We start from the raw sequence: 14,667 nt of genomic DNA, 5'->3' as shown, positions 1-14,667 counted from the left end.
TTCTTTCAACTGCAGCACGAGGGTCTTGGCTGCAGTGCTGCTCCAACCAACCAGCCAGCCCAAGCTCAAGCTGGGCTGGCCGTTCCGTTTCCACTGGCGGCTAGACAATACTGCGTGGGGTGCTGAGCGGCTGTTGGCCACAAAGCTCTTTGCCAATAGCCAAGAGGGTGAGGAAGTGCACAGTTTTGGCTCTGCACTTGGGGAAACAAGGGAGCGTGGCATGACAGTGGCTTTCCTGCTCATCTCTGACAAGCGATGCATGGTGCCCGCACCAGCATCCCAAGAAAAGCAGAGAAGATTGCTGCTTGCAAGCAGACGAGCAGAGGTAGAAAGCATACGCTACGTCATGGGAAAATGAGAGGTCCTGTTGTCCCACAGAGCCTGCTGTTGCTTGAGTTGGGGAAGGAGAACAGCGAGACTCAGGGAATAGGTCAGGTAGAGATAGCTGACTGGGAAGGGGCATCATGCTGCTCAGAAGCCACCCCCACCACTGCCAGAAGTTGGGGACCTCGGCTGAAGAGAAGAAGATGCACCAGGCAGAGATCAGTTGGGCTGTGGGGGCCATGGTTGAAGCAAGCAAGGGAACCAGAGAGCAGCAGCAGCTATGCTACAGGCGTGACTGTAGGCATTGGTCAAGGTGGACAAGGCAAGGTAAGGAGTGAGGGGCAGGGTGGGGCAAGCCACCAATTTAAAAATTGATTTAGCCAAAGTAGTGCAAACCGGATGAATCCCACCACTGATTTATGAATCTATCTTAACCTTGATCAAATATGCCAACCTTGTATTCTTTTCCTATACTTTTAATGATGTTAACTCTTAACCCGTTCAAATAGAGTCGTCCAATTTGATTTTTGTCATGTTTGTCTACTTCCCAAAAAATAATTTCAGGATTTTAGCAAGACTTTTTTGTACATTGTTTTTTTTTAAAAACCCATCCATTTTTTGTTTGATAGTTGTAGTTTTGTTCTTTGTACAGTGGTACCTCTACCTAAGAACGCCTCTACTTACGAACGTTTCTAGATAAGAACCAGGTGTTCAAGATTTTTTTGCCTCTTCCCAAGAACCATTTTCCACTCCTGGGAGGAAATAGGGCCGGAAAAGGCAGGGAGAAGCCGCCTCTCTAGGAATCTCCTGGGAGGAAACAGGGCCAGAAAAGGTAGGGAGAAGCCTCCGTGGGGCCTCTCTAGGAATCTCTTGGGAGGAAACAGGGCCTCCACCCTCCCTGTGATTTCCCCAATCGCACACATTATTTGCTTTTACATTGATTCCAAGTGAAAAATTGAATCTTCCTACAAACTTTTCTACTTAAAAACCTGGTCACGGAATGAATTAAGTTCGTAAGTAGAGGTACCACTTTATTTCACTGAAGCATCATCCAGTTTCACTTGAAAGTCCAGAACCTCATTTTCTACATCTTTCTCATTACTTTTCACATTTATATCCATGTTACTGTAATTTATATTCAAATTAATTTCAAACATATCCAGATCTTGTTTTTTTCCATTGCAGTTTTAACTGTCCATGTATCTATCGTTTCCCAGATTATTTATCATAAATGTTAATACTTTTTTCATAGTATCCCATGAAAAAGATCATTGTTGAATAGTTCCTTCCACTCTTTTGTTATCTTCTAGTTCCCTCTGGTGTTCATCATTTAAAGTCTTGTTATCTTGTTTTGACAGTTAAAAGGGTAAACAATGACATTTTCTCATAGGAAGAATTCTTCCAAAAGTTTAAAATTATAATTCCAAGACCATTTGAACCCATAATCCATTATTAAACCTTTTAACACCCATATTCTAACTACCCTTTTGCTGTTTAATCCATAACATATTTTTCAAAACCTTTTAAAATTGTATTTAATTTTTTCCCCTAAATAGAAGATAACTCATCTAGCGAACGAAGATTAACTTGCTGTTCCAAACGGGCTTTATCCTTCTAAAGTAACAAGTCTGTGGGACAGTCTCTTACCAGTCACATCTACCTGACCTACTAGAGTACGGAGGGAAGAAATGCTGTAGGTTCCATTCCCCAGGGAGATATACCTTGTAGGACCCAGAAGAAAGGCCTTTTCTGTGGTGGCTCTCTCTGGAACATCACCCCCCCCCGGGAGATTAGAATAATCCCCACTCTAGCACTCTTCCAGAAGGTGCTGAAGACCTGGTTCTGCCAACGAGCCTGGGGATCCCAGAGCAGGATTGAGCCCATTAAATGGCTTGCATGACGTGTTGTCGCCGGAGTGCGGTTGGAAGGGGACTATTATATTATTTAATTATTTATTTATTTTCTTCTATTAGTTTCATTTTTTATATTTCTATAAGCTGCCTTGAGTCACCATGTGGGAATAGGCAGCAATATATTTTTTTCTAAATAAATAAAAAACAAAACACAAATCCAAGTAATTAAGAATTGAAACTCAATCAAATATAATGTACTGTATTTTTAAAAGACTGCACCAATGACTGGGAGCAAAAATGATCCCTCCCTCAAATCCCAGCCACTTAACCTATAAGCAAAGTGTGGAACTGCAAACACATGACTTTGCCCAGCAAAGTCCTACAAGGAGTAGCTGTGCAAAGACATGCAAACTCTCTCAAGATCTCCCTTTACTATAGGGAGATATTGGTAGGTTTGCAACAGTGGGGAATATCTGTAGCTCAATGTAGGATGAGGGTGAAGGTTTGTTCTCTGAGCTTGTGGGGTTGGTTTCTGAACATTTTCTTACCAGGTTGGGTAACGTATCAATAGTATCAGTAGTCCGGATCCTGCATCCAGGTACTGACTCTGTCATAATGCCAACCTGTTACCAAAAAAAAGGATGGTTAGCTGAACATGCTGTCAATAAGAAATAATGGATTGAAAGTAATCAAGGAGAGATTCAACCTAGAAATAAGGAGGAACTTTCTGACAGTGAGAACAATCAACCAATGGAACAGCTTGCATTCGGAAGTTGTGGGAGCTTCACCATTTGAGACTTTCAAGACAAGACTGGACTGCCATTTGTCTGAAATGATATAGGGACTTCTGCTCACGCAGGCGGCTGGACTAGATGACCTACAAGCTCCCCTCCAACTCTGTTGAATCTGTTAAACAGTAAATCCAATAAGTTGGAAAAAATTCACTAAGATCTCTAGAGCAGAAAGTTTTCTTAATGGGAGATTCCATATTCCATTTCTTGGAAACCAGACCTTAGATTTGGAATTCATCTTCATACTAAACAGGAAGAATGAAAGGCACAATGTATTGATATGATAATCTACCTAAAATGTGTGACATACTCTACTGTACAGTCTTAGAAATTAATCCAGAAATTATTCTTTTTGGGTGGAGAGATTATTGGACTTTGGAGAAGTTGGAGTTAAAGCCACAAGGTGTTTTTTTTCCAATACTGCACAAAATAAGGCTGCCCAACTGAGTAGCCCTTTTCTCCAATAATAAATATCAGCAGATTAGAAGAAATAAAAATAAAAGACAACTCTGCATATACCCAATTTTTTCTTCACACAGGCACCTATATTGATTTATAAAGAAAATAGCTGCAAACTAAATGAAAAGTTTAAAATTCAAATTTAAAAATCAGGAAATATCCACTTTCCCCTAAGGTTCAGTCATACTTTGGGGAAGGAAAGGTAAATCTCATTCTTAAGTAGAATTTGTTTCAAAGGAAGCTAGCAATCTGTGCTCTCTTAGTTTAAATGAAAGTTCTGTAATGCTTGGAATGATTTTTGAAGTATGTGTAAGTAGGAGTGGGCTGTATATGTTTTAAACTATGATGGATTATGATCAAGGCTTCAATTTGGTAGATATGGATCTAGTAAGACTATGATTTGCAGATGTTGCAAGGGTTAACAACCCAGTAGTTAAGTTTTTACAATTAAAGGCAGCCTGCTTGGGAAGCTTTGTAGTTGGGAAACACTGCTTTGTGATCCTAAGATTTACTTAATAATTCCCAGGTGGTTACTCAAGAATGTGGGAAAACTTTATGCGGTGTGAGTCTGGATCATATTTTTCATATACCGTATTTAATATTTTTAAATATATATACCAACACTATCCTTCATAAATTGCTGGGCTGCTCAAAATTAAATGATAATAAGTTTCTTGATAACAAATATACAAAACTCAAATCATCAAAAGCACAATGTATGTTCTTTATTTTCTTACAGATGACAAAATAAAATTGTGTGCATGTGTTTCTGTTATCTTCTCACATTGCATTTTTATTTGTGCATACACACTAGGAAATATTGAGTAGGAAGCATAAACTCTATGCTGCACTTATAACCAGGAGGGAAGTTAGATCAGAGGAACCAACGGTTCAAACTGTTACTTAACTGCATCTCCCATAGAGCTGCCTTGTGACATTTTTCTCCCTTGAGTGTCTTTCCTACAACTCACGGCTAGATCTGACTAATTTTAAATTGATTTTTATTTTGCTGGTTTATCTCCCCATAACATATTTAGTCTAGTTTTGATCTGCTTGTGAAGAGCTATCCAACAGATCAACAAAATCCAACATTCTGTTGAACTGGAAGGAATAACAAATTGAAAAGGCATGGAGAGAATTGTTTATGATCTCTTTGTAACCTCTTAGTAGCGGCTCTGGGTCACTTGACCGGGAAGAGAAAAGGGGGCTTAGAATGATGGAGTCAGTAGTCTTCTAAGGTGCTGCCTAATTGCCTCTCCTATAGGCTCCAGTGAAGCCCCAGAAAAATCTGAGTCATTTTGAAACATATTTTTATTTTATTTATTCGACTTCTATGCTGCCCAATCCCCAGGGTGGCTTACAACAATATAAAAATACAATTTACAATAAAAAGTCAAACATAAATTAAAACAATAACCCCAGTTAAAACCCATAACTCAGCAATCCAATCAACACATCCATACCGTTCAATATGATTTGGCCATGAAAGATGTACAATTCAAGGCACCCAGGCCTGCCAGCAAAGCCAGATTTTCATAGCCTTTCGGAAGGCCAGCAGGGTGGGAGCAGTTCGGACATTGGGGGGGAGTTGGTTCCATAGAGCAAGGGCGGCCACAGAGAAGGCCCCGCCAACCTGCATTGCTTAGTCAGCGGGACCCAGAGAAGGCCAACCCTGTGGATCTCATTGGTCTCTGGGAGGTATAAGGCAGATAGTCCTCGACATACGATCACAATTAAGACCAGAATGTTAAGTAAGAAATTTGTTAAGCGAATTTTGTCCCATTTTAAGATTTTACTTGCCACATTTGTTAAGTGAATCACTGCAGTTGTTAAATTAGTAACACTGTTGTTAAGTGAATCTAGATTCCCCATTGACTTTGCTTACCAGAAGATTGCAAAAGGGATATGACTGTGATACTGCAACCATTATAAATGTATATCATATAACCATGCAATGGTGGTAAGTGTGAAAAATTGTTATAAGTCACTTTTTTCAGTGCTACTGTACTCTGAGCAGTCATTAAATGAAATGTTGTAAGTCAAGGATTATCCATATTTCTTTTGCTGGTCTTTTTCAGTCTATCAGATTTGTTCCATGCTATTTTCAGAGAGTTAGACTGCTGTCATCTGGATGAACAGAGTAACAGGTCCCTTTACATAATTTTTTCCATAATCTAGTTGGATTTGAAACAATACATTACTTCATCTACATATACAGAATTTACAGCCTGAGAAATGTGCCACTGGATACTTCTGTCTTGAATGCCAAGTCTTCGGAGAGGGGCAGCATACAAATCTAATAAATTGAATTGAATTGAAATTGAATTGACTGGCTTTGGCCAGTTGGCTTGTGGGGAGATAATTTGTTGCTTTACTTTAGGCAATAAATTAATCTGTTGATAATCTGGCCAGATAAGATAAAAGTGTAGGGGCAAAATTGGAGGCTGCCCCTCCAAGAAGCAGCTGTTTTGCCCTTGCTCCCCTCTGAATGGCTAAACCTAAATTGCCCAGATAGAATATGTAAGTAAGTATATGTCTGCGGAGAGAGGACTAAGTCAGGGATGTGAAACTTGATTTCATTGAGGGCCACATCAGGGTTGTGTTTGATGTCCGGGGGGGACACGACGACATGGGGGTGTAGCCAGGGGATGTGGCCAGCTCAACATCACTTGTGTCAATGCCTGTGGTGGCCCAAGTGCTCTGCCAGTGAAAACGGGCTCCTGAGCTCCATTTTCGGCTCTGATGGCCTCTTGCAACCCTCCACCAGTGAAAGCTCAGAAGCCTGTTTTCATTAGCAGAGGCACCCTGGGCTTGTCCTTCACTCTTTCCAGGGTGCCCCACCCCCACCACATCCAGCCTGCGGGCCTGGAATTGGAAGTGGAACTGGAATTCATCTTGGAATTGAACTGGAATTCATCTTGATTTGTAACTTGCACAGTTCAACTCCATTTTTGGGGCTTCTTCTTGATTTTTTTCTGTGTCTCAGAAAAGTATCATTTAGATCGTAAAACAAGAATCATTGAAAATAGAGAAATAATTATCTTTCAGTGAAGAAAGACAATGGACTATACCAGTGGTTTGCAACTTTTTAAATGCCGCGACCCCTTAATACAGTCAGGGCCGCCAATAGGCCAGTATTACTGCTACTGGCATCAGGGGCCCAGCCAAATTGAAAAATGGGGGGGGGGCAGTTTAATACATAATTGGTATGTCGCAAAATAAAGTAGTTTTAAAATGGCGGGGGGGGGCAGACACTTAGGCTGTATGGGGCCCTAAAATTCCTGATGGCGGCCCTGAATACAGTTCATGTTGTGGTGACCCCCAACCATAAATCTAGCGCCAGTTTTCCCAACAGAACTTTACGCTGATTGGCAGGAAGGTGAGAGGGACATCCCACTGTCCCTGATTGATTGGATTGAAAAAATATGTTCCAAGGCGCCAGAATAAAATCTTTAGTTCCTAAAACCATAGGAAATTTGTCTTTTCCCATGGCCTTAGGTGACACCTGTGAAATGATCGTTCAACCCCCCAAAGGGATCCCAATCCCCCAAGTTCAGAACCACTGAATTAGACACATGTACCTTAGTATTGGAAAGTTTAGCAACAAGCACCTCATTCACTTACTTGTTCACTTGAATTCTGATGGTATATATGTTCAATGAAGCAAATCCTCTATGCAATCCAGAGGGAAAAAGAAGGTGCTTTAGTCAACACTGTATAGATTGATCTATAAATGTGATTACTAATTTGTTTCCTCCTTCCACAATGCACAATTTTCTGATTCCATTTGGGATTAGGAACAAAAACTACCATAAGACAAATTTTGTAAAATTAATAATTGAACCAAATATTAAATTGGTGCCAAATACATCACACTGTGTGGCTTTAGCATGATACATTAATTAGATCCTCTTTTTGCTTAGCTGACCTAAGAGACAAAAAGGCCTGGTCTCGTTCATTTGGTAGTGGAATGGAGGGCTGTTCCCTTGGAAAAAAATGTTACTTATTCTGCCTATTTGTATGCCGCTCCGAGTCCTCAGAGAGGGGCGGCATACAAATCCAATAAATAATAATAATTATTATTATTATCATTATTATTTCTTGGGCCACTATTATGCTGGCTTACAAGGAGAAAGAACGAGGTGGTAGTTGGAAGAGTTATTTCTAAGAGCCAGCCAGTCATTTTAAAGTATCATCCATCAGTCCTTGAGCCAACATAATGCTTGCTACCCAGGCTCCAAACCTTCTCCTTCTGTCTCAGTAAAGAAACCAGCCAATAGGACTGATCTTACAATTTTAGCACAGGCCAAATTGAGAATTTGACCCGTTTTTAGTAGTGCCTGCCAGGAGAAAAAGAGCCATCAATTGCTCTCCTTATTGTGTGGTGGGGCTGATGCTCTGAACAGAGGACAAGAATGGAAAGAGACAAGAATAGCCCGACTCTGCTGCATTTGTTAGCATATTTCCCTGCCTCTCTCACCAGAAGAGCAATAAACCAAGGAGATTCTGCCACAGGACGGAATTAGAGGCTCCCGAAGAGCTAATACTGTCTTCACTTTAATTTTACAGCCTGTTGTCTGTCATCTCCTAGCAAGTAATAAGAGGCAGAGAATGTGAAGAGGATACTTTAAAGTGGCCCTCTAGGGAATAATACTTTCCTACCAAATAACCATTTAACTAATCCACCAGTCAAGAAACGTAAGCATAAAAGTACACGCCTGGTACTGCCCTAACGTTGCATATGTCCGAGAGCTGATTGGATCTCACTTTCCTTTCCCTCCAAAATCCTTGCCCAGTTTTTTTGTTATCGAATCTGCCGATAAGGAGCCGAGATTAAGTTCTCGTTTAATAAATGCCTGTTCAAACAAATTATTTCGCCCTACAAAGGGCGCTAGGCCTTTTGAACTCTGGGAGGGGGGATTCAAGAGGGCTCTTGGCGAATCTGCCAACGTCGTAGCCCGCCAGCTTTTTTTTTTTCTTTTTTTTTTTTTGTAGCTGTTGTTGGCTTCTCAGAGCTGCTCAGCTCTCATACGAGCTTTAGCGAGGGGGTTACTCTCGAGCTCCTTCACTCCTCCCGCTCGCCAAAAAAGGGGGCGGGCCGTCGCTGCCATGATCGTTCGAATGAGCCAATGGGTCCCGGCGAGCCCGTGAAGCGACCAATGAAACAACGAGGGAGGAGATGCGAGCGGCGTAGGTTGCGCCGTCCTCTCAGCTTCGGCGCATCCCCTCCGCTGGACGAAGTGCGACCATTTTGCAAGGGGGGGAGCTGTGAGCGGTGGCCATTGAGCGGTGTGTGTGCAAGAGAGGCAGGTTTGGGGCACGGGACGGCGGCCTGAGTCGCTGGACCCCCGGGGGGATTAACGCCCCTTCCCCGGGAAGGCGAGCCAGAAACAAGTGCCAACGCTTCCTTCGGGTTATTTTGTCGTCTCCGTCGCCTCGCTTCGGTTTAACCAACCAAGATGTCTAGGCCTGTCAGGTGAGTCCTTCGCAAAAGGGAGAAAGGGCCTTGAGGCCGTTTCGGGTTTTCCCCTCTCGGGTGTGAGGCCATCCTCGCGCCACAAACAACGCTCGGCCAGGAAGTCCCACGCGAGGGAGGGAAGGCGGCCCGGACCGAGGAGGTATGGCGGGAGAGCGGAGGGGAGGGGCGTGTGCAGGCATGCAGCGTGCTGCTGCTGCTCCTTCTCGATAGAGTTGGGGGACGACTACAGTACAGTATGGCACACGCCGCCGCCCTGCAGGTCCCTCCTTACCGGATGCAATGCTGCCCCTTAAGGTTAGCGCAAGCAAAGTCCACCATGCTTTCGACTTGGGAAGAAGAAGCGGCGGCGGCTCCTCTAGTTTCTTTTCAGTGCGCATCGCCAAGCGAACAGCCGAGCGCAGGCCAAGTCCGGCTTAGCTGGGAGGTTTGTATGCGGTTTCACGCCGGGGGGGGAGAAGAGCCAGGCGCCTAGATAATGCCGAAGTGTACAACCAGAGTCAACGCGTGTGTCTCTTAAGCCTTTTTGTACATGTGTGTTGGGGCGCAGCTTCTTAACGGCAGCTCATAGGGAAAAGGATTTCCCAATGGGGAGGGAGGGGGTAGTGTATTATTTTAACCCAGACTGATCGAGAAGCGAGGGAAATTTTCTTACTTCGTATCAAAGGGTGCCCTTTTTTCAGACGTGAAGCAAAGCCGAACAATCTTATATTTCGCTGTCTTTATTACGTTTAAACCTTGCTGTTTTTCCTAAGGAATTATTTGACATGTTTGGCGGCTCAGTTTAAAATTAGACACCCCCCCCCCCAACAATCCTATGGACTGAAGGTGAGCTTTCAGCATTGTAGCTGATTGAAAGTTTTGAATCTACATTTTCCTGCATGGTGAAAGAAGTATGGAATTTTTGTCTGCCTTTGATAACAAACCCTTTGTATAGTATGTTAACTTATTTTCTGGTCAGTTTTGCCAGGATGCTTTGGCCATCCTTTTCATTGCTATTCTAGGCTTGCTGAGCATGCCAGGGTAACACTCTATTTTCAAGGGATTTTCCAACAGTTTTTCAGCTCAATCAGGCAAGGTAGTGTGCTTCCCACCTCCATTTCCTCTAGGATATATATGAAAGATTTTCTAGTAAAAAGAGGAAGATAGAAATTTTCAATGTTTCTAATTTGATTCTTAGAGCCAGCCCAAAAATGGAAACCTAAGATTCTATTTTTAACATTTGTTGTAGTAAGACTAAAAAAATAACTTGTCCCAAATTCTTTTGCTAAATCTGTGGCTTAACAAGCGTTAAATACAGATTGCTCCATTCAAAATTTTCTCTTTGGTACATCATGGTAGCTTTTAAGTAAGCTTTAAAACTCATACTCTGGGTTACAGCTATTATCAACATTTTCTGTTTTTAGTTTTATGACCTATTCTACAGAAATGCATTCAGTGTTTAATTTCTTGTGCTAATTATTATCTCTGCAGATTCTAAAATATGTGATTGTTTAAAATTAACTAGCAAGTATTTAGTTAAAAATAGGATTACCAAATCTTATAACTTTTTCTGGTTTAAGGATAAGTAAAGGTTAAACAAAAAGGCTTTATATTTCACAGTAACTTCTAAAAACTATGTTATAAGGAGACTTGTGTAAGAATATTTATATCAGATTTGGCTCATTATGTATAATGATGTCCATAGGGCATCGCTAACTTAAATCTTGTGAGGATGTCTAATCTCACAGTTCAGTGTTCAGATGTTCACTGTTATTAAAGTCCTGCAAGATCTATCTATCTATCTATCTATCTATCTATCTATCTATCTATCTATCTATCTATCTAATCTAATCTATCTTCCCTTATAAAAAATATCACTTGTACCACCATGTCAAATTGATGATGCATAATATCTTTTAAAAGATGTTGACCCCCGTCTTACATTGTACAACTTTTAAATGTGAAGTGTCTTTTTTCCTGCAGAGGGCACTGTCATTAATTTCACAAGAGAAGAATTCTGTTCTCCTTTGTTCATGGGCTTGCTTACTCTTCCTGAGTATTTGGTGATCATCTGTTTTTCTTTCAATTAAAACTCAAAGCATTGATAATGATTAAAATTTATAGCAGCCACATGTATGTATAATGCTAAGAAGTAGGCCAGATGTTTTCTTTTTTTGTTCAAAACAAAACTTGAAAAATCCTTCATTGCTTCAATATTTGCAAAATATTAAAATTTTGATCACACATGTTATGCTAAAGTAAATTGTAAAATTTTAACCCAAGCTGAAAATGAGATTTTAGGTCCACTTTAAATGGTAATGGTGGAATCTGTCAGTAATGATGGGATCTGTTGACAGCTGGGACAAATGAATTCCAGATTCCTTTATTTTACTTGTGAAATGAATTAATTCCAGTGAAAATTCCCAAAGTTATAAACAAGCAGAAGAGTAAACCAGTTTGTTTTAAGATTTTGGTTATGGCAGTAGGATCAAACATGGGATTTTCTAAAGGCTTCTTTTCTTTAGAAAAAAAATTATATAGTATTGTGTAAAGATATACAGATTTCTAGTACCTTTACAAATCCATTTCAAATCCTTTTCATGAACATTTACTAAATCATTCATTTTCAGTTCTTCCATGTTTTTTCTACCTACAGAAGAACTAAGATACAAATATGTAACTTTAACTCTACTATTTTTAATATTTGTATTTACATTTTTAAATGTCATAGCACTACCAAATAGTGTTAAGTTAGATACAATGTGCTATTGTTCTTAAAGAATCATTAGAGGAAATATGTTCATTCATTTCTCCAAATTGCTATAAAAATCTTTTTTCCTCCTAATCCATAATTTCTGGATATAATATACCTCTCAAATGAATTTGGAGAGCACTTTGGCAGTGCTGAATGAATTATTTGGAAATTAAATTTTAATTAAAAAAAGATTAAAGAACGTTCATTTATGTAGGTTAGAAAGAATAAAATACAGCTGTAAATAGTTGGTTAGGTGTTTTCTAAAATGAAAATAAGGAATCTGGAAAATACAAACCTTTTATTAAAAAGATGGTGATTTATTGACATGCTTGAAAAACATGTGAAGTATGCTGGTAAGAATTATATTTTCATATTTTCCTAATTCACCTAGAATTAAATGTGATACTATACTTTTAATTGACAAACTGGTCAATTACATGAATTTAAATTTCTTAGCAAGAAAATAAACTTTTCTAAGGAAAAGTGAAGACTTTGACTTGCTATTACTTGCATTACTTTGTTATGAGCTTCCCTGAGTCCAAGGAATAGGATGACATAGAAATCTAATAAATAAATAAGTAAATAAATATAATTTTTAAAAACTTACATTATCAGCTTAGGTTGAGAATAGAAAAGATTGAGAACTTAAATTACCTGATATCTGTACTTTATACTATATTAAATCATTTGTAAGTCTAAATTAACACTGTTCATTAAATTGATTCAAATCACAAATTAAACACTGCTTAGCAATGTCATTACATAATACCTGATACTATTTTTTTAAAAATTGACACAGTATTTTGTTTAAAGTGCTCTATAATTCAATTGTTAAAATTTATTTGTGTATTATTCTATGCTAGATAACAACTTTGTAGTTTATTTTCCAACATCTGGAAAAATTTGGATTTGTTATTCTATACTATGATTTGTAGTAAGAAATATTTTACTACAAATTTTTATTTTACTAAAATAAAATAGAAAAGAAAAAGATTTTTGTAAGAAAAATCTTATTGTGTTTTGATTAATCAAATACAAAGCAAAATTTAGAATGGGAAGAGCAATGCTAAAATGTTTTAACTTCTATAAAGATTCTTTGTAGGAAAAAATAGGGTTTTTAAAAAGAAATATTTTTATACAATTTGAATATTGAATTACTGCATTTTATTTTGCACCTTTTTCCAAAAAGTTTTAAGATGACATAAATCATGCTATTCTGAAAATCAATTTGATTAAAATAAAGTATTGTGATGTATATTTTTATAATTTATGTGGATAGTCCTCATTTTACAATCACAATTGGGACCAAATTCTGGTCATAAATTGTTGAGGTTATAAGTTCAGGTACCCACATAACCAAACCCATTTTTCTTGACATTTTTCACAGTTGGTAAAAATGTTAAGCGGACACATTTCTTCTAATAGTGTCTTTTAGTTCAAAATGGGCAAAAAACATTGTGAACATCATCATTTTCAGTGTTTATTTTACTTTACAGAAATCAAGTATGGCCACACATGAAATGCTTGTGATTGACAAAAAGTGAAAATAAAATATAGATTAGTCTCCTCTAAACCTGGATTTGGTAGGTAAGGAGCCTCTATCACTGTAGATCATGGCTATTCTGCAGATGTTGCTGTCTTCCAGTTCAACAGGGCCTTTTATCATGCCTTCAGTCTCTAGGCAGACCTTCCTCAGCAGACCCTGAACAGCCGCCTCTCAGGCCTGAGCCCATTCCCAGGCTTCAAGGCATTGACTATTACTCTGATGTATCTGACGAGATTGTGGAACCTCTAGTAGATCTGAACTATGATGATTAAGAACTGTCAGAAGACAAGGGGATTCCCAACGATCAATATGTCTCCAATGCTCTTTTTCCTGCAGGCCTATTTAAGTCCCTACTTTATAAAGCTCGCACTGCGGCAGGGTTGGGACTGCTCCTGTCCTGGCCCCTTGGGTTGTCGAGTCCTCCATTTGCAGAATTTACACAATAGGTGGACATAGTTCCAGCTCCACAGTTATTCCTGGACAACGTCCAGCGCCAACGGTCAGCTCTGGCTTCTGGACCTATGCCATCTTTATTTGATCGTAAACATTTCAATATGGGTCCAGAGTTGGCCTCCTTCCTCACTGTACCTTTAATGGATACTCTGAGGGTGGCCCTGCATTCTTTGACCCCTATGCTGGCCAATTCCAAGAAGCTGCTGAGGCCAGAAGACAAAAAGACTAAACAAGCCCTTATAAAGGTCCACGAAGTGGCCTCTTGGGTGGTAAAGGCATCTTCCTCGGCCTCCTGCACATACTCCTCATTGATTTGGCTGTGCCTCATCCAGAAGCACTTTCCAGCATCTAATATGAGGGCACAATAGGACCTTTGTTTAGGCAAAGCCTCACAGTTTGCCTCAATGCGTTAGTGGCTTTTTTGGTCATAAGGCCTATGTATTGGCTACGCCATTGGTCTCTAGACACCTGCCCCAAGTGGCGCCTACAATCGCTCCGTTCCGGGGTCAACATCCGTTTGGCAACGGATAAGAGGAAGGTGCTGCCTTCTCTTTCGCGGAAAGGAAACTTCCACCAGTTCTCCTATTCCCAAAGGCCCTTTTGGGCCACTGATCAGGCTTTAGCTTCTCCCAGTCCTGGAATCAGTCTGGATCTTGACAGCACCAGACTATCAATAGATCCAGGAGGGGAAGGCAGTTCAAGTGACTTTTCAGGGGAGGTGGGGGGTGACCCTTCTATCGCTCTAGATAAGGTCCTCCCCAATTCTCCCATTGAGGGTCTGCTTGCTGTCTTCGTCTCGTTCTAGGAGCAAACCACCCAGGATATATGAGTTCGGGACACAGCCAAGGTCCTCCTCTAGAGTTTCTCTTCCCCCAAGGGTTTTCATCTGAAGTCTCACATCTATGGTGCTTTCCAAGAAAGCCCTCATGGATGAAGCGGTCCAGCATCTGCTGGACATTTGTCCATCCAGCAGGTTTTTCTGGGTCATCAGGGACAGGGAGGGGTACTATTTCATTTTCTTTGTTGTT

The 14,667-nt window shown here is 40.1% G+C and overlaps 1 protein-coding gene across 2 annotated transcripts in view; it reads left to right on the top strand.

The window, feature by feature from the left end:
- The first annotated feature begins 8,465 nt into the window (after positions 1–8,465).
- NUCKS1 (nuclear casein kinase and cyclin dependent kinase substrate 1) overlaps positions 8,466–14,667 on the top strand; it is a 28,664-nt gene continuing 22,462 nt past the window's right edge. Inside the window, exon 1 of one of the 2 annotated variants that reach the window (XM_070745523.1) lies at positions 8,466–8,903. In XM_070745523.1, coding sequence (XP_070601624.1) covers positions 8,887–8,903 — 17 coding nt within the window. In that variant the 5' untranslated portion in view covers positions 8,466–8,886. The remainder of the gene's footprint in view (positions 8,904–14,667) is intronic. The other variant, XM_070745524.1, reaches the window with a different exon arrangement.

Source organism: Erythrolamprus reginae, chromosome 3 (assembly GCF_031021105.1).
Source record: "Erythrolamprus reginae isolate rEryReg1 chromosome 3, rEryReg1.hap1, whole genome shotgun sequence".
NCBI classification, from domain to species: domain Eukaryota; kingdom Metazoa; phylum Chordata; class Lepidosauria; order Squamata; family Dipsadidae; genus Erythrolamprus; species Erythrolamprus reginae.
This window is presented reverse-complemented; position numbering and strand designations above follow the sequence as displayed.